This window comes from Neofelis nebulosa, chromosome 8, assembly GCF_028018385.1.
Source record: "Neofelis nebulosa isolate mNeoNeb1 chromosome 8, mNeoNeb1.pri, whole genome shotgun sequence".
Taxonomy (NCBI): Eukaryota; Metazoa; Chordata; class Mammalia; order Carnivora; family Felidae; genus Neofelis; species Neofelis nebulosa.
In genome coordinates this window covers 58489716-58508306 of record NC_080789.1, presented here as the reverse complement: position 1 = coordinate 58508306, position 18591 = coordinate 58489716, and the positions used below count along the sequence as shown (strand labels likewise).

The 18591-nt window shown below is 48.3% G+C and overlaps 3 protein-coding genes across 4 annotated transcripts; 1 reads left to right on the top strand and 2 right to left on the bottom strand.

The window, feature by feature from the left end:
• The first annotated feature begins 954 nt into the window (after positions 1-954).
• On the top strand, positions 955-14675 carry MARS1 (methionyl-tRNA synthetase 1). Of its 2 annotated transcripts, XM_058742257.1 has the most exons (22): positions 955-1150; positions 1954-2044; positions 2204-2282; positions 2361-2495; positions 2840-2915; positions 3168-3340; positions 3519-3625; positions 5736-5852; positions 5990-6193; positions 6972-7173; positions 9408-9482; positions 10667-10837; positions 11007-11102; positions 11242-11359; positions 11727-11940; positions 12726-12857; positions 12966-13070; positions 13142-13328; positions 13939-14010; positions 14151-14174; positions 14262-14354; positions 14454-14675. In XM_058742257.1, the coding sequence occupies exons 1-22, from the start codon at positions 1042-1044 to the stop codon at positions 14598-14600; spliced, it is 2727 nt and encodes a 908-aa protein (XP_058598240.1). In that variant the 5' UTR covers positions 955-1041; the 3' UTR covers positions 14601-14675. The 2 variants fall into 2 exon arrangements, with proteins under 2 accessions (XP_058598240.1, XP_058598241.1); XM_058742258.1 differs by lacking the exon at positions 14151-14174 and having other exon boundaries at positions 956-1150.
• On the bottom strand, positions 14616-15434 carry DDIT3 (DNA damage inducible transcript 3). The gene is made up of 2 exons (XM_058742262.1): positions 15300-15434; positions 14616-15203 (listed from the first exon to the last, which is right to left on the bottom strand). The coding sequence occupies exons 1-2, from the start codon at positions 15432-15434 to the stop codon at positions 14835-14837; spliced, it is 504 nt and encodes a 167-aa protein (XP_058598245.1). The 3' UTR covers positions 14616-14834.
• LOC131519338 (DDIT3 upstream open reading frame protein) lies at positions 15426-18574 on the bottom strand. The gene is made up of 3 exons (XM_058742263.1): positions 18512-18574; positions 16185-16232; positions 15426-15560 (listed from the first exon to the last, which is right to left on the bottom strand). The coding sequence occupies exons 1-2, from the start codon at positions 18572-18574 to the stop codon at positions 16191-16193; spliced, it is 105 nt and encodes a 34-aa protein (XP_058598246.1). The 3' UTR covers positions 15426-15560; positions 16185-16190.
• Positions 18575-18591: the final 17 nt, after the last annotated feature.

Below are 18591 nucleotides of genomic sequence, written 5' to 3'. Positions count from 1 at the left end.
CAGCATGGCAAGGTGGTAAGACTTCTTATGTGGCTGCTCTGAGCTACCAGAGCGTTCCAAGAAGCCTGAGGAGAAGCTGCAGGGCCTAGCTTCAAAATGTCCAGAACCTCCGTAGGATTTTTAAGAATTTATATATATATACATACACACACACACACACACACACACACACACACACACACATAAAGTTGTTAAAACAATGCCTAACTCATAAGTGCCATTAGGTATTAATTACTCTTTTTTTAAGTTTATTTAAGTAATCTCTACACCCAAGGTGGGGCTGGACCTCATGACCTCGAGATCAACAGTCACATGCTCTTCGATTGAGCCAGCCAGGCACCCCAGGTAGTAATAATTCTTAAAGGGATGGAGAAACGAGTAAGAAGTATCCCTTTCTCAATTACTGATATGCACTTCCTCCTAAAGTATATACTTATTGCCAAACTCTTAGCCTTCTTACTTCCCTTCAATCTGACCTTTTCCCTACATATGCTCCCTCACCTTCAGTGAAACTGTCTACCTGTAAATTAGCTGCAGACCGGTAGTAAATCATTGTTTAATAGTCACGTTCTCTTTTGTTAATAGGATATCTACATTCATTTCCATTGGGTCACTAAAGTAAGTTCATCCTCTCATCTGGATAACTCCGTTTCTTGCGAACCCAAATCGAGAGTCGGCCTTTGCTGGTGGCCGCTGTCACGACGCCACTTCAGCAAGACTAGAAGCGGCCTTGGCTTCCGTCACCGCCTTCCGGCTGCCGTAGAGGATCAAAGCACATTGGACTCCACTTGTAAACTACCCCTCCCGCTCTCCCACCAAAAAAGTGCCACTCTAGCACAGCCTCTGCGGCCTCCCCATCTCTCTGATATTGTTTTCCTGTTTCCTGGTGTGGCATGATGGGAGAAGTAGTTTACTTTCTGTGAGCGGCGTGCAGGGAATGCCTCGGTTCAGAACTTCATTTCCCGGCGTGCGTCGCGGTGGACGCTCAACCCGCAGGCCGGAGGCCGGTTCCGGTTGCATCAGCGTGGGATTCACGGCGAAATGAGACTGTTCGTGAGCGAGGGCGCCCCGGGGAGCTTACCCGTGCTGGCCGCCGCGGGCAGGGCCCAGGGCAGAGAGGAGCTGCTTATCAGCACCGTAGGCCCCGAAGGTAGTCGGACTGGCTGGTGCTGGTGGGCGGTGGATGAGGGGGGCGGAACCGAAACACACCCAACACCCATCCAGCAGTTGGCCTCCCCAAACCTCCATCCCCCATTATCCTCGGTCAGCGCACTCCTCTTCTCCCAGTCACGTCTTTCATTAGTCGCTTCCCTCGATTACTTTCAGTATACCCCTTTCCTCACCTCTAGTCTCCCCCCTTCATCTCCCAGTACCCAGCGTCACTCAAGTGAACCTCTTCTCCATTCCAACTTTCTCCCGCACTTATCAGGCATCTCCCATCCCCCACATCCTCTCTAGTTGTTCATCACAACCCCCCAGGCACCCCTTTGTCATTTTTAGGAGACCTTGCTCTCCTCTCCTAAAATACGCAGACAACAAACACACGGACTCCTTCGTTTTACCTCTTCCCAGCCATCTGTTTGGGCGACTCTTAACAGCGGTTCTCTTGTCAGTTTTCCCAGTTCTCTTAATTTTGTTCTCCCGCTCTTCTCTTAGATCATTCTCAGTTACTGTCCGTTGTTCCAGTGTTTGGCTGCAGCACTGTCCCAATACCACCACCCCTCTGCAATGCCCATCTGTTGCCTCCAGCTGGCGGTCCCAGCTGAACACCTGCTAGTCTGTCCAGCTCATTCAGGACCCACCCCCTTTCAGTGGTCCTATCCAGAAAACTTTCCAGTGTCTTTCCCCCCCTTTTCCCTGAACAATGCGAAGTTGTCCATCTAAGTTGACGGAGTTTTTTTTTTTTTTTTTCTTTTCCTTGTTTTTTTCACTCATTTTTCTCTTCTGCATCAGAGTGTGTGGTCCCGTTCCTGACTCGGCCTAAGGTCCCTGTTTTACAACTGGATAGTGGCAACTACCTCTTCTCCACTAGTGCAATCTGCCGGTCAGTATCGGTCCTTAAGGCAGGAAGGTGGCTGAATAAAGTCGGGGCTTACTGTCCCCTGTGTGACTTTATTTGCCACCACTGTTTCACTATGGGGTGAGAAATGGGCTGGACAGATGGGCCTTTCTAGTTCTACCTTCTGTCACTCTCTCTGGGCAGATACTTCTTTTTGTTATCTGGCTGGGAGCAAGATGACCTCACCAACCAGTGGCTGGAGTGGGAAGCTACAGAACTGCAGGTGGGACTGAGATATGGGGGGTGGCAGGCAGGCCCTTGCTCTACATACCCATCCTGACCTGCATCTCCCACATTTTAGCCAGCCTTGTCTGCTGCCCTGTACTATTTAGTGGTCCAAGGCAAGAAGGGGGAAGATGTTCTTGGCCCAGTCCGGAGAGCCCTGACACACATTGACCACAGCTTGAGTCGTCGGAGCTGTCCTTTCCTGGCTGGGGTGAGTTGGGCTTTGAGATAGGGATCAGGGAAAGCTGTATGATAAAAGAATTAAGAAGGAAGGCTATATCCAGAGTACAAAACCTAGCACTGCCCCTTGTTAGCAGTGTAACCTAGAAAAATCACCAGACTCTCTAATCCTCAGTTTTTCCTCATCTTTGGAATGGGGTAATGTTAGTAGCCACCTCATTGGATTATTGTGAGGATTAAGTGAGGTAACTTAAAGTGCTTAACAGAGTGCTTGATGCGTAGTCACAAAGTGCTTAGGGAATGTTAGACGTTATTGTATACCTTGGGAAGAAACTGAGTATTTTACCTGTGGACCTTTTTCTTTTCTCAACAAAGGAGACGGAATCTCTAGCTGACATTGTTTTGTGGGGAGCGCTATACCCATTACTTCAAGACCCAGCCTACCTCCCTGGTGAGAACTGTGCATATCACTTCACGCCCAGCCCCAACCCAGGAGGTTGGTGTAGGGAGTACAGAATGGGCAATAAAATATTGAGGATCCGCTTTGAGGCATAGCTTGACAGGGCAGCCATAGCAGAAAGATGGCTGAGGGAACTGGGGAAGATAACTGGAGAAACTTCCTGAAGAGAGGGAGGAGGTCCACCTTTGCCTCTCCATTCCGGGTCTTGCTGATTGATTCCCTTTTTTTCTCCCTTCTCCACAGAAGAGTTGGGTGCCCTGCACAGCTGGTTCCAGACACTGAGTTCTCAGGAGCCATGTCAGAGAGCTGCAGAGACTGTGCTGAAGCAGCAGGGTGTCCTGGCCCTCCGGCCCTACCTCCAAAAGCAGCCCCTCCCTAGCTTCTTTGAGGGGAGGGCTGTCAGCAATGAGCCTGAGGTTTGGAACAGAGCAGTGGGGTCCCCACAGAGCTTCAGTACTTGGGGGTGGAGGTGGCTTGGAGAGGGACTTTGACCATGGCCATTATTAATTCTTTCCTTTGTTGGAGAGCAGGGAAGGAGTTTCTTTAGTCTTTGGGCCCCCTCACCTGGTGAGGGATTGTATCCACTCTTTACAGGAGGAAGAACTGGCTACTCTGTCTGAGGAGGAGATTGCCATGGCTGTAACTGCTTGGGAGAAGGGCCTGGGAAGCTTACCCCCACTTCGGCCACAGCAGAATCCTGTGTGAGTAGGCACAGATGAGTGGGGCTTGGTTTCTTTCTTACTTTTTTTTTTTTTTTTTTTTTTTAAATTTTTTTTTTTTTTCAACGTTTTTAATTTATTTTTGGGACAGAGAGAGACAGAGCATGAACGGGGGAGGGGCAGAGACAGAGGGAGACACAGAAGCGGAAACAGGCTCCAGGCTCTGAGCCATCAGCCCAGAGCCTGACGCGGGGCTCGAACTCACGGACCGCGAGATCGTGACCTGGCTGAAGTCGGACGCTTAACCGACTGCGCCACCCAGGCGCCCCCTTTTTTTTTTTTTTTAATGTTTATTTTGGAGAGAGAGGGAGAGACAGAGCATGAGTGGGAGAGGGGTAGAGAGAGAGGGAGACACAGAATCCGAAGCAGGGTCCAGCCTCCCGAGCTGTCAGCACAGAGCCCGATGCGGAGCTTGAACTCACGGACGACAAGATCGTGATCTGAGCTGAAGTCAGATGCTTCACTGGCAGAGCCACCTAGGCACCCCGAGTGGGGCTTGGTTTCTTAAAGGGAGATTACCGATAGAGCCAATATCTGTTTGCCAGGTCCCCTTTGCTGGCCTCTTTAATGGTCATCTTTTCCTTTGGCACTTTGTACCTCTCGCTGCGCTGATCCAGTTACCAGTTACATAAGAATGTAACCAGTCACCAGTTACATAATAGAATGCAACCCCCCTGAGGGTAGAGCCCCAGACATACTCACCTTTATGTAAGCACACTCATAATGAGAGAGAAGTCACACTGACACAATGAGGAGCAGCACACAGTGTTTATAGTGCTTAGGGGCTTGGGATACAAGGATGACTGGGCGGAAGGTGGTTGTCTTGAAGGAAGGCTTCCCCGAAGGAGTTGATTTCTAAGTGGGATTTCAGAGAAAATTATGGTATGCAGTTAACAGGGAGCAAAGTCAATGACTGCAAGAGAAATCAGGGTTTTGTTTTTGTTTTTGTTTTTGTTTTCTTAAGGAAATGAGCTATAAAACTTTCTGGGAAGTAGTTGCAACATCTAACTGGATGTGTATATCAGCTGGGAAGAAAGGGTGAGGTCAACCAGAGGAATCATTTGAGTCTTTGTTAATAGTGGAAACCATGGGAATCCAAGGGGCGCCTGGCTGGCTCAGTCAGAGCGTTCAATGCTCAGTAGAGTGTTCAACTCTTGATCTCGGGGTCGTGAGTTCAAGCCCCATGTTGGGCGTGGAGCCTACTTAAAAAAAAAAAAATAGGAAAGAAACCGTGGGAATCCTGAGTTCTCAGGATGCCCAAAGTTGAAGGACATGGTAAAAGTGGGAGCCAGGGAGTATAGGTTGAGAATGGTTGGAAAGGTGAAAGGAGCCCTGGTGAGGGGTCAGTGCCAAGGAGGGGGGGTGGGTACCCAATGTGTGCAGCTGAGCTATCAGGTGATGAAGCATAGAGAGGAGTGGATTGAATGACTTCAGACAGCAGATTATGTGCCACAACTAAGCATGCACCTGAAATAGTGTGGGAGGAGGGTGGCTATGAAGGCAGTAGCTGATGCCTGCTGATTTGAGTAGGGCTGCAAGGAAATAACTGACATGAGTTAGGGACGGGAGAGTAGGGGGTATGGGAGAACTTGGGAAGACACGAAGATGGGGTGGCAGGCTGTGAGCATTTCAGACAGTGACTGGAGGTAATGCTTCCATGACACCTGGGTAGGAGAGGACACGACAGTGCTGAGAAGGGATGCTTGGGTAGTGTCGAAGTCTGGGGGGTGTAGTGGTTGACAGAGCCAGAGAAAGTTTTGTTGATACCCAGCAAGTTGGAGCCTGAGAATGAGCGGCTGGAAAAGAAGCAGTTATGATAGTAAAGGCGGACAGAGGTCAGTGTGGAATGCAGCTCTTCAAGAGCAGTACCTGGGCTTGCTCACTGTGGCAGGCCCTACACTTGCAACTGTAGGGGGTCTTGTGGCTTTTGGGGGAATTCATGATGCTGTGGGTTCGTGTGGGGAAGACTTCAGATGTACCTGAGTCTGTGACAATAGAACAGATCCGTGTGGGTGTTCTGTGCCCTGTTGGTCCCTCTTGACCCTTGCTTCTCCCTCCCCCATGAACTGTTCTTTTCCTCCTTCCCTACTAGGTTGCCTGTGGCTGGGGAAAGGAATGTGCTCATCACCAGTGCCCTCCCTTACGTCAACAATGTCCCCCACCTTGGAAACATCATTGGTTGCGTGCTCAGTGCTGATGTCTTTGCCAGGTGGAGCCAGCTGCAGGGGAAGGGACCTCCTAAGGGAGCAGTGGGCCCAAGCGAATAGAATGCCTCGAGTAGAGAGGATCCTGGGGACATGGGAGGGTCTGGGACGGGGCCCCTGTAATCCCCATATCTCCTTCCAGGTACTCCCGCCTCCGCCAGTGGAACACCCTCTATCTGTGTGGGACAGATGAGTACGGTACAGCGACAGAGACCAAGGCTATGGAGGAGGGCCTGACCCCCCAGGAGATCTGTGACAAGTACCACGCCATCCATGCCAACATCTATCGCTGGTTTAATATCTCATTTGATATTTTTGGTCGTACCACCACTCCACAGCAGACCAAGTAGGTTTCCTCTAATCAGGCAGAAATAGAAGGTGGATACTGGGGCTGGGGGCAATGAAAATATCCTGGAGACTGAAGGAACCGGAAGTGCTGTTTAGGCATCCCTCTCAAACTTAGGATCTGAATATTGCCCTGAAATGTATCCCAAGCGTGGGGATTCGGTGGTTGAAGAGGCCTGACCAGGGGCTGAAGAAGCAGCCAAGGATGGGAAGAGATAGGACTTAGGCTTAAAGGAAGTTTCTGCCTTCCCTCTGCCGCCTCTCTGCTCTTCCCTGGCTGCTGTTGAGTTTTAGGACCTTCCCTTCCACTCCTATGTTGGTTTATAGCAAATATACTCATTCTTCCTCTGCCTGACACGCATCCTTACAAAAACTGTATAGTAGACAGGTCGATAGCTTAATAGTGTTCAGCAGTTTAGCAGTTGGACTGATTAATTTTCACTTCAGGACATATTGAAAAAGAGTATAGTCCTATCCTTTTAGAGATTTTTGTTAGCAAAGAGCACAAAACTGTTAAGTTTATATTTGACAAACATAAGTTCGGAAGTGTTGAGGGAAGGGACTGTGTGGGGAGTAAGGGATATATGAGGGGTCTGGGCTCATCCAGTAAAACTCCCTGAAATTGACTAGATGGCCTTGGCCTTGAGGGGCCTTCTGCCCGAGTTCTTCGGCACTGGGACTGATTTGGGGCCTGGGTGCAGTGACAGGACAGAGGGGTGCACCACTTCCTCTGACTTCCTCTGATCCGGCCCTCCCCTGTCCCTGATTCACTTTGCCAGAATCACTCAGGACATCTTCCAGCGGTTGTTGACCCGAGGTTTTGTGTTCCAAGATACTGTGGAACAGCTGCGGTGTGAGCACTGCGCCCGCTTCCTGGCTGACCGCTTTGTGGAAGGTGTGTGTCCCTTCTGTGGCTACGAAGAGGCCCGAGGTGACCAGTGTGACAAGTGTGGCAAGCTCATCAATGCCATTGAGCTCAAGGTGAGAGGAGTCTCATGGAAGCCCAGAAGGGGAGACAGTCTGTATTATTCAGGGATTCCCAGGCTTGTCCCATTCAGGATTTTTATTTTAGCATTCAGGACCTTTCGTCGGTGTCTCTTTTTGCCCCAGCTCATTGTTTGGTTCATTGGACGTTTACTGAGCATTTACTACATGCTGAGCATTGTGCTAGGGAAGAGACAGGATGAGTGTATGCTTCCCTACCTTTGTTCCTGCTTCAGATCACCTGATCTGCATGTGTTTAGTTCTTTCTCTCTTCTGTAAACACGTGTTTTTTTCTCCACGTTTACTCATGTGTTAGTTTATTCATTTATTTATACAACCCCTGTGTTTTGAGCTCTTGTGATAGGGTGGTCACTGGGAACTGCTGGGGATGTAGCACTGAGTAAGACAGATCTTTGTGTAGTGCAGGGAGGAGACCAGCCCTAAGGACAAGAATGTATGTACATGATAAACTGCCAGGAGGATGTGACAGTGGCCTCTGGGTAAAGATTTTAGCCAGGTGATCGGGGAAGACCTCTCAGACGAGGTAACACTCCTGAACTGAGAGTTTAACTGAAGAATGAAAAGGAGCAAGCTGGGCGATGAGGGGTTGAGAGTGTTCCAGGCAGAACGAGCAGGAAATGCAAAGGCACAAGGCAGCAAGCAGCTGAAAAGGCAGAATGGAGAAGGCCAGTGTAGCTGTAGCACAGTGACAGGGAAGGGGGATTAAGGGGGGGTCAGAGAGGTCAGCGGTGACCAGATTACCAGGGCCGGGTAAGCCATGTGGGAGCTGAATGGTAGGCTGCTCCTTGGAAAATGGATGGGAGGGAAGCAAGAGAGAAAGTGGGGAGACCGGTTTGGAGGCCAGGATGGTAACTCGGAAATGGGATGCTGGTAGGTTGGTTTAGGTTAGTAACAGCAGAAATGGGGAGAAAAAAAGGATTCGAGATAGGTTTTGGAGGTAGACTGTACTGGATAGATGAATTCTGGGTGAGGGGAAGTCAAGGAAACGATGACTTGGAAGTTTTTGGCTTGAGCAGCTTTGGTAGACAGTAGTGCCATCTACAAACGTGGGCAGGCTTGGTTGAAGGGCAGGAGTTCCGGTGGAGGGCAGTGAGACTGTTGGGTTTGTCCAGTTTGCGGTGCCTGTTAAACACCCATGTAGAAGTGGTAGGTAGGCGGCTGCAGATAGGCGTGTAGAGCTCAGGACAGAGGTCCTGAGAGAGTTCTAATGGCTCACCTTTAGAAGCCCAGATCGGGACGCCTAGCTGGCTCAGTTGGTAGAGCATGCAAAGTCTCAGGGTCACGAGTTCAGGCCCCATGTTGGGCGTGGAGTGTACTCAGACAAGAAAAGAGTCGAAAGCTCAGTTCTAACCTCACTAGGAAGCTTTCATTGATTGGCCCCACCTGACTGTTTAGTCCTCTAATCATCACTCACCAGTGTTTGCATAGTTAGTTTGTGCCACAAATATTTCTTGACATTTTGCTTTGGAAAGGTCCGCACTCCCTAACTTGATTGTAACTTCCTCAGGGAGAGGAACTGTGTATCTGTGCCCCTTCTTTCCCTCACACAGCTGCATACAGTGCAGTGCTCTCTACCTAGCCTGTGCTCAGAGAATGCTTTTTCCTTATTTATTTATTTATTTATTTATTTATTTAAGATTTTATTGATTGGTTGATTTTTAATTTTTTTTAAATCTTTATTTATTTTTGAGAGAGAGACAGAGTGTGAGCAGGGGAGGGGCAGACACAGACTCTGAAGCAGGCTCCAGGCCCTGAGCTGTCAGCACAGAGCCCGACACGGGTCTCAAACTCACGAACCGTGAGATCATGACCTGAGCCAAAGTCGGACGCTCAACCGACTGAGCCACCCAGGCACCTCTAGATTTTATTTTTAAGTAATCTCTACACCCACCGTGGGGCTTGAATTCACAACCCTGAGATTAGGAGTTGCGTGCTCTGCTGACCGAGCCAGGCAGTCGCCCCTGTTTTTTGCTGTTCTTTGGAGTGATAGGACAGAGTCGTGAAACTCTCAGTAACCAATGTTATGCTGTGTAGACTTGAGTCTTCAGTTTCTCAGAAGGCCAAGTAAGCATGGAGCTAAGTGAGATGGCAGACTGGGGAGCTCATCCCTTTGTGCCTCACGCCTTGCCTGCACAGCTCCCCCTGGCCTGTGGTCCAGATCCTGATTATCCCACCTTGCGTCACGCCTTCCCTTCAATTTCCCTTCACAGAAGCCTCAGTGTAAAGTCTGCCGGTCGTGCCCTGTGGTAAAATCCTCTCAGCACCTGTTCCTGGACCTGCCTAAGGTAAGTGGGCCTTTCCCTCAAGCTATGGATCTCCCATCCATATTTCAGTTTTGTCAGTTTTCCCAGTAATATCCTTTACAGCATAATTTTTCCTTTAGTATGGAATCTAGTTCAGGATCATGTATTCCATTTAGTTTTTCTCTCTTTGGTTTCCTTTTATCTGAAACAGTTCCTCAGCCTTTGTCTTTTATGACATTAACAGTTTTTAAGACTGCAGTCTCTAATCACCTCCCCACCCCAAGTAGACTATTCCTCATTTTGGATTTGGCTATTTTGCCATGATGAAATAAATTCAGGTTCTGCGTCCTCAGTTGTAATACTATATAAATGATATCGTGTCCTTTCCGGAGGCACCTGATAGCCATCTCCCCCTCATTGGTGATGTTGATTTTGTCTGGTCAAGATGTTATTCAGTGTCTCCATTGTACAATTAACATTTCCCCCCTTGCAGCTTATAAGCAGTCTGTGGGAGTATACACAAAATCGTTCCATTCTGCCTTCCTGCCAACAAAGTGTGTGCCTATTTCCCCATAGCCTCACCAATAGACTGTGTCGTCAGGCTTCAGAAGCTATGGTATTTATGTGGGTAAATCACATAAACCATCCCTTCCAACAGATTTATCTGTTTTTCTGCTTACAAAAGTGAAATAAGCTTATTTCTAAAATTTCAGGTAGAAATACGGTACAAAACTAGATGTGTTCTCCAAAATTCCATCTGAGAATAAAGCACTGATACATATTTTCCTTCAAAATTTTGTCTGAGCTTCTGTGTGTTGTTACTTATTTTTATTATGATAGGATTGTATATTGTTGTTTGCAGTTTGCTTTATTTAATATATCTCAGAGGTCTTTACACGTCAGTACATGCGGATCTAACTCCCTCTTTAATGGCCTTGCAAGTATTTCATTGTATTGGTATATCATATTTCCATAACTCTACTGAACCGTGGGAGTTAGTTTCAATTTTTTTTGCTATGATGAACAGTGTACTTCTTTATATACGTATCCATACGCTTATGTGTATTTCTATTGAAATAATTCCTAGCAGTGGAATTGCTATGTCACAGTCACGAGTCTTTTAATTGTATATTGCCAGACTACTCCAGAGAGGTCATACCTGTTTATCTTCATGCGAACCATGTATGAGACTGTCCTAAATCAGCCCTCTTTCTCTGCCATCTCAGCTGGAAAAACGACTGGAGGAATGGTTGGGGAAGACATTGCCTGGCAGTGACTGGACACCCAATGCCCGGTTCATCATTCGTTCTTGGCTTCGAGATGGCCTCAAGCCCCGCTGCATAACCCGAGACCTCAAATGGGGAACCCCTGTACCCTTAGAAGGTTTTGAGGACAAGGTAAAAAGCCTATGCTTTGTTCATATGTCATATTATTCTGCCTTGGGTTTGAGACCCTGGACTAGCAGAATAGACTGTTGATTGTGTCTTGCTTCAGTCAGAGACTGGGTTAGGGAAGTTTTCCAGTGTTCGTTCATCCTATTGTATCTCTCTCCTCCTGGCCCTTCAGGTATTCTATGTCTGGTTTGATGCCACTATTGGGTATGTGTCCATCACAGCCAATTATACAGACCAGTGGGAGAGATGGTGGAAGAACCCAGAACAAGTGAGCAGCTCTTGGTTAGCCTGTCTATGGGGGAGGGTGTGTGCATATGTGTGTTGAGGTGGTTAGAATTGGGTACCTGGTCTTTCTTGGGCCTTTGAAGACGGTCTCAGGAGCTTTGTCTCCCAACTGTATTTTGTAGGTGAACCTTTATCAGTTCATGGCCAAAGACAATGTTCCCTTCCACGGCTTAGTCTTTCCTTGTTCAGCCTTAGGAGCTGAGGACAACTATACCTTGGTCAACCACCTCATTGCTACAGGTACCCTGGAAAACTGAAGATGGGGATGTTGCTAGGGAATGAGGGCTGAGGCAGTATTTGGAAGAAGATCTTGGAGAGGTTCTAGATCTTGAGTTAGGAGTTGAGATGAAATAGGAATACTTAGAAGATGAGAACTCAACCCAGAAGAAAGCAGAAGTCTGAAGCTAAAATTTTGTAATGGGTAGAAGCGAAGGGGAAAAAGTAGAATGGAGAGGAAGAGATCTCCAAGTTCTGTGCAGGCCAGCTATTCAAGGAGAAGTGTAACTAGTCATTCACAATTGAGGTTGAGGGAGAGGAGAGAAGAGTTAGTGGGTCAGAGAGGGAAAGGTGCAATTTGAACAGATGGTTCTCATTCTCCTCTGTCCAGAGTACCTGAATTACGAGGATGGGAAATTCTCCAAGAGCCGGGGTGTAGGAGTGTTTGGTGACATGGCCCAGGACACAGGGATCCCTGCTGACATCTGGCGCTTCTATCTGCTATACATTCGGCCTGAGGGCCAGGACAGTGCCTTCTCCTGGACAGACATGTTGCTCAAGAATAATTCTGAACTGCTTAACAACCTGGGCAACTTCATCAACAGGTGGGACTCGGGGGGGGGGGGGGGTCAGAGTCAGCAGATGAGCTAGGGGTGGGGTGGGGCGCTGGCTAGCTCTGCTGCACTCGGTAGGAGACATTGGAAATGTGTTTTCTCCCAGCAAAAAAGTGTACTTACAGATCATTGGAAAAATTTGGCTAAAGAAGGGGGTTATCTTAGGGTAGGGGTAGGAGATGTTTGCTGTACTTTTTGGGGTTTTTGTTACTTTAGGCTCACATTCCATGATTGGTCTCTGTCTCAGCTATTCCGCAGTCTAAAGAAGTATACTCTGTGGCTACCCATCCTTTCAGATTTGGTTGTTAACTGCACTTCACAGATAGTCTCTACTAGAGTATTGGATAGCAAGTAACAGATTTCAACTTGGTTATTCTGAGTATTGATTTCTTAAAAATAAAATGAGGTTGCTTGACTTTATCAGGTTCTTAGGGGAGAGAGAAAACAAGACATTTTTTTTTCTTTTTTTGAGGGGGGCGAGGGGCAGAAGGAGAGAGAGAATCTTAAGCAGGTTCCACAGTGAGCTCAGAGCCCCAAGCGGGGCTCAGTCTCCAAACTGTGAGATCATGGTCCGAGCCGAAATCAAGAGATGGACGCCTAACCGACTGAGCCACCCAGATGCCCCAAGGAATGAATTTTTAAGCTTTGCCTTGAGGGCTGCCAGGAGGTGTCAATTCTGAGAGAATGGAGAATTATGAAAATCAGGTCAAATTTCTATAAGGACATTGGGCAGTAATTCCTTTTTCTCTTCCTTCTCCTTCCTTACTCCCATGAAGAGCTGGAATGTTTGTGTCTAAGTTTTTTGGGGGCTGTGTCCCCGAGATGGTGCTTACTCCTGATGATCGGCGCCTGCTGGCCCATGTCACTCTGGAGCTCCAGCACTATCACCAGCTGCTAGAGAAGGTTCGGTAAGTAACCTGCACCTCTGCCTCATCTCAGTAATCTGCTGGCATGTTGAGAGCCCCATACTGGTCCCTCTGGGACTTTCCACTTCAGTTTGCCTCCTCCCTTCCCAGGATCCGGGAGGCCTTACGCAGTATCCTCACCATCTCTCGCCATGGCAACCAATACATTCAGGTGAATGAGCCTTGGAAGCGGATTAAAGGCAGCGAGGCTGACAGGTAAGTTTGTGGAATAACGTGGGGGATAGGCTGGGTCCTTCTGGAAATTCTGACTAATATCTCTTCCCCAGGCAGCGGGCGGGGACAGTGACAGGCTTGGCGGTGAATATAGCTGCCTTGCTGTCCGTCATGCTCCAGCCTTACATGCCCACGGTTAGTGCCACCATCCAGGCCCAGCTGCAGCTTCCAGCTCCAGCTTGCAGCATCCTCCTCACAAACTTCCTATGTACCTTACCAGCAGGACACCAGATTGGCACGGTAGGTCTCTCAGGGCTGGAGAAGCCAGCCTCTTAAAACCCCTACCTTTGCTATGCAGCCTTTGGGGAGGGGTCAGAGAACTTTGGACACAGGCCTCTTACAGTTGTTCTCTGAACCCCCTCCCCACTCCTCCCCACTCCTCCCCTCTCCGCACTCAGGCTTGTTTCTGATATAAAGTATCAGCTCACGAGCTCCATGTTATCTGTAGCCCACATATCATCATTGTTCTTCGTGCCAGAACCCAATACCTGGCATGTAAAACTAATTGGTATACAGTCCATGTAGAGTAGATGTTTGAAGAAACACCATGGTCACCTGGTCTCCATAATGCTAACAGGAGGGATAAAGTAAGTTCACCTGTACACCCTTGTGTCAATCTGGCATCCTTAAAGAGTTTAAATAGTCTTGGACTTTATTAATATTTTGGGCTTTCCTAGTGAATGGCAGTGCTTTTTCTGGATTCTTTATTGAAATCAGCAGGTACATGCTCATTTGTTTCTTCTGTAACATTTAGAGCTCCTGAGTATCAGTGACGGATTAGAGAGGCCCTCTCTGTAATCTGGTAGCGTTTATACGTAATCAGTGAATGATTATGTACCTCTCTTCACAGGTCAGTCCCTTATTCCAAAAATTGGAAAATGACCAGATTGAAAGTTTGAGGCAGCGCTTTGGCGGGGGCCAGGTGAGAAAGCTAAAGACTGTGCTGTCACCCAGCAAGAGCCACGGTGTCCTCTCCTTGTCCCCGAGTAGTCCTCACTCATTACTCTTTCCACCTTTTGACCCTGCTGCTTCCTTACTTATAGTTTTTCTTTCCTGTCTTAGCTGGAAGAGTCCTTGGAGTTAAAGGTAATCCCATTCCTCTGAGATGTTCTGTAAAGCTTGAGGTCGAGGGATATTTATTGAGCAGGTGATAACTTTGTTGTTGTTCTCTAGGCAAAAGCACCCCCCAAGCCAGCAGTTGTAGAGGCTATGGCAACAGCTGGACCACAGCAGATACAAGTGCTGACAGATGAAGTGACCAAACAGGTACGCAGCCTAAACCCTGTGGGAGACTGGACAAGCTGAATCCTAAATAGGTTCCTTCTGGTCTCACTGTTGTTCTTTCCCCACCTGCTCTCCTTTTAGGGCAACATTGTGCGAGAACTAAAAGCACAAAAAGCAGACAAGAACCAGGTTGCCGCAGAGGTGGCTAAACTCTTGGATCTGAAGAAACAGTTGGCTCTAGCTGAGGGGAAACCCCTCGAAACCCCTAAAGGCAAGAAGAAAAAGTGAAAGTGAGAGCGTGGCTCATAGGAAGTCACTTTAATGGATATGGACAGTAATAAATAAATGTACAATCTCTATATACATGCTGAGACCCTTTCCTGTTGTCTACCCCAAGCTTTCCCCCTACTGAATAGATGGGGTCGAGGGTCACATCATTTGGCACTGATGAGAAGATGGTCAGCAGCCACTTCCACAAAAGGTAGGTAATAGCCTGAGGGGGGAAGTGATGGTTCCAACCGTTCACGCTTTGTGCAGATTAACCATTCGGTCAATCAGAGCTCGGCGAGTCGCCTCCACTTCCCTGGTCAGGCGCTCGATTTCCTGCTTGAGCCGTTCATTCTCTTCAGCTAGCTGTGCCACTTTTCTCTCATTCTGTTGTTCTTTCTCCTTCATGCGTTGCTTTCCAGCTCCAGCTAGAGACTGGCCACTCTGTTTCCGCTTCCTGGGTCTTTCTTGGTCTTCCTCTTCTTCCTCCTGAGCCAGGGAGCTCTGAATGGAATCAGGAGAGCGAGGGCTCTGGGAGGTGTTCGTGACCTCTGCTGGTCCTGGCTCCTCAGTTAGCCAAGCCAGAGAGGCAGGGTCAAGAGTGGTAAAAGTTTTTGATTCTTCCTTCAAGGGAATGAGGAAAGATAGAATAGATATTAGTTAAGAAGGGAAGGGCAAGACCCTCCCACCACCCTCCAGCTTCAGGCCTAGCATTCTCACCTCGTTTCCAGGGGGTGAAACATAGGTAGCCCCATTTTCATCTGAGGACAGCACCTCCTGCAGGTCCTCATACCAGGCTTCCAGCTCCCAGCTGGACAGTGTCCCGAAGGAAAAAGGCAATGACTCGGCTGCCATCTCTGCAGTTTGATCAGGCTCTGGAAAAGTACATACTCAGGATGTGGAGGTCAGGGGTAGGAGTGGAATAAGCTCCACAAAGCAGTTAAACAGTCTATACCCCAGGATGGCAAACTGGCCTGCTACCTGTTTGCAGATAAAGATTTATTGGAACATAACTACATCCATTTACTTACATATTGCTTACGGCTGCTTTCACGTTACGACAGTGGAGACCTCGACATTCAAAATATTCACTGGTTGGCCCTTTTAAAAAGTTTTCCAATTGGTCTATACTAACGTTCCTTCCTTGCTTTTGCCCAGCATATGAAGAAGCAAGGATCTGGAATATACATTCTTAGGCGATCCTAGTAAAAGTCCTCCGCCTCCCTGGGGGAACTTGTTGGTAGTTTCCAGGGGCAATTATCAGACCATCTGTGTTCCTTTCTCCTCCTATGTGGGGAGTCCTTTGGGTGAGTCTAACCTTGATGGGGACTGAGGTTTGGTAAGACAAACCAATTATCTTTGTTGGGACTGACTGCTCACTCAGCCAGCTTTCAATTAGGACATGCTCTAAGAATAGTGATTTGGTCACCTAGTTAGGGGAAGGCCAGGAGGATGGATTTAGCCTGTCAGCAAAAGTTTGCTCCGATTCAAACCCTCCTCTCCTGTCTTCTTTAGGTGCTTTCATAACTTGTTAGGACTCCCAGTACAGTGACCCTAAGCAGCACCTCTTAGGAATTGGTTTTGGGAAAGGTTGGTTAAGTTTACCTGCTCTCAGGTATGGTGATGTATGAAGATACACTTCCTTCTGGAACACTGTAGGGATCAAAGACAGATGTTAGTCATTTTTTGGAAGGGAGAGAGGTAGCTTCTTTTATCTCCAGCCTCCTATTGGTGTTTCCTCATTTCCTGTCTTACAGGGTACAGTCCATGGTCCCTGCAGCCATTTCCAAGGACAGAAGACAGCCTTTATTTTTAGTTGCTGACATTAGTAGTCCTGATTACATAATAGAAAAGTCACGGCCAACTCTACTTTCTCTAAATTCAAACCTGCCAGGGTAAGGAACAAATCAAGTGGTATTCTCCTAATTCCATTCCCACACTGACATCCTCCAAATGCACATTTCCAGTCTGGACCTCTAATGAGATCTCCAACTGTGCTATTTAACTGCTTACCTGAATCTCCTTTTGGATGTCTAAAAGGCATCTCAGACTTTTATATGTCCAAAGACAAATCCCTGCTCACCTTTCCCTTCCATGGTCTTCCCCATCTCAGTAAATGACATCTCTACTTGCTTAAACCAAAAACCTCAGAATCGTCCTTGATTCCTCTCTCACACCCCACAATTCAAACCACCAGCAAAAATTTTTAACTCATTCTTCAAAATCCCGGAATCTAAATATTTCTCACCAACTCCATTGTTTCCAATCCAGACCAAGTTACTGTTATCTCTGTTGGATTACTGCAGGTCTCCCAGTTTCTGTCCTTGCTAGCCCTCCCCAAGTCTGTTCACTATAGGCAGCCAGAGTGAGCCCTTTAAAACTTAAGCCAGGTGCTGTCATCCTGCTCAAAACCCTCCAATGACTTCCAATTTCATGAATATGAAAGGCGAAGGTCTTTAAAATGGCTAAAAAGGCCCCATACCATCTGTTCCTTCCCTGCCCTGGATTTCTCATTGGCCACTCTCCCTCTTGCTCACTCTAGTCCAGCCAAACTGGCTTCCTGTCCCACAAAGAGACTGCATGCTCCCACCTTAGGACCTCTGTTCTTGCTGTTCTTCTGGGAAGCTCTTCCTTCCACATATTTGCCTGGCTTACTGCCTTGCCTCTTTTTAGATCTTACATTTAGAAGTCACTTCAGTGACAGAATCCCTAACCACCCAATGTAAAACTAACCCCCCCACCCTGAGCATTCTCTACTTTTCCATGCTTTAGTTTTCTCCATGGCACTTAACATGTGTTTGTGGTATGCCTTTTCCCACTGAAATATCAGCTCTGTGAGAGCAGAGATTTTTTTTTCTTGTTCACGGATATATCTGGGCCCCAAAATGCATGGCATGTAGCAGGTATGTGTTAAATATTTGTTAGGAATGAGTGGATAAATTCTTCCCAGTCTCTCACAGGGAAGGGAGGAGGAAGCCCAGAGGCAGAGCAGTAGCTGCCTGTCCCTGGGGACTGGAGGTGCAATATCACCCAGAGTGTTTCTCTTCAGGGCTGTCCTCCCTGGGGAACCCTCCTTGCCTTCCAGTGTGTGGGCTGCAGCTTTCATCAGCAGTGGAGCCCCAGGCCAGAGGGCTGCAGAGCCAAACAGGGGGCTGGCCTGATGCAATGGTTACACAGAGATTAGTATGGAGACAGGACAGAGGGAAAGAGGCAGGGACCAATCTCAGGGGAAAGACAGTATATTGGAGAGGTCCCAAATGGCTTCCCACACTTAAGAGGTCCAGGATGCTCTCTTGTGCGGGAGGCCCAGAGACTTCTGGGGGAATGTGAAAACCTATCTCCAATCCCTGTTGTCCATCGGTACCCCTCCTCCCAAAAGCCTTGAGTCAGTTTCCTTAAGGTTCAATTTTCTGTTAGGGCGCGGAATGGCTATCCTGTGGAGGATCCAGGAGCGCCGGCTACCGACGTGGCCACTCTGGCCCTGAGACGCTGGGGCTGAGAAGGATTGGGGGTGGGGTAGGGGTAGTGCCGCTGACCGTAAGGCGGTGGCAGAGGCGTGAGCCATGGTCACCCAGGCGTCTTAGCGTGGGGGAGTGTCCTGCTGCCTCGCCTCCCACCGTACAGGCCTAAAGAGGCCGGGGGTCAGCAACATAAAATAAATCTCCCGAGGGCATCCAGACCCCTTCGACCAAGAGCACAGAGCAGGGCCCACGCTCCGGGCAGGGGTGGGGTGACGCTATCGTCCGAAGGAAGAGAGGTCTGCAAGCACCACTCCCGAATAAAGGATTCTCCCCATCCCTCCCTCGGACTGTCACTAATTTCATCGAGGAGGGGGTGGGGCCACATCCTAAAAACAAATGCCTGACTCGGAGGGGACAACTGGTGTTCCCGAATTTCGGAAGGTAAAGGGTAGATAAGGGATCAGTACTCGCCTCTCTCCTCAGGTTCCGGCTCTGATTTTGGCTTTGCTGCTGCCACCCGCTCATCTTCAACATGATATGCTCTGTGCCTT

Excerpts from the sequence above, each read along its gene's own strand:
- MARS1 (XM_058742257.1), top strand. The coding sequence starts at position 1,042 with ATGAGACTGTTCGTGAGCGAGGGCGCCCCGGGGAGCTTACCCGTGCTG. Across the intron at positions 2,916-3,167 it reads AGACCCAGCCTACCTCCCTG|AAGAGTTGGGTGCCCTGCAC; the intron begins GTGAGAACTGTG and ends CCTTCTCCACAG. Across the intron at positions 3,626-5,735 it reads CGGCCACAGCAGAATCCTGT|GTTGCCTGTGGCTGGGGAAA; the intron begins GTGAGTAGGCAC and ends CTTCCCTACTAG.
- DDIT3 (XM_058742262.1), bottom strand. The coding sequence starts at position 15,434 with ATGGCAGCCGAGTCATTGCCTTTTTCCTTCGGGACACTGTCCAGCTGG. Across the intron at positions 15,204-15,299 it reads TTTCACCCCCTGGAAACGAG|GAAGAATCAAAAACTTTTAC; the intron begins GTGAGAATGCTA and ends ATTCCCTTGAAG.
- LOC131519338 (XM_058742263.1), bottom strand. The coding sequence starts at position 18,574 with ATGTTGAAGATGAGCGGGTGGCAGCAGCAAAGCCAAAATCAGAGCCGG. Across the intron at positions 16,233-18,511 it reads GCCGGAACCTGAGGAGAGAG|TGTTCCAGAAGGAAGTGTAT; the intron begins GCGAGTACTGAT and ends TGATCCCTACAG.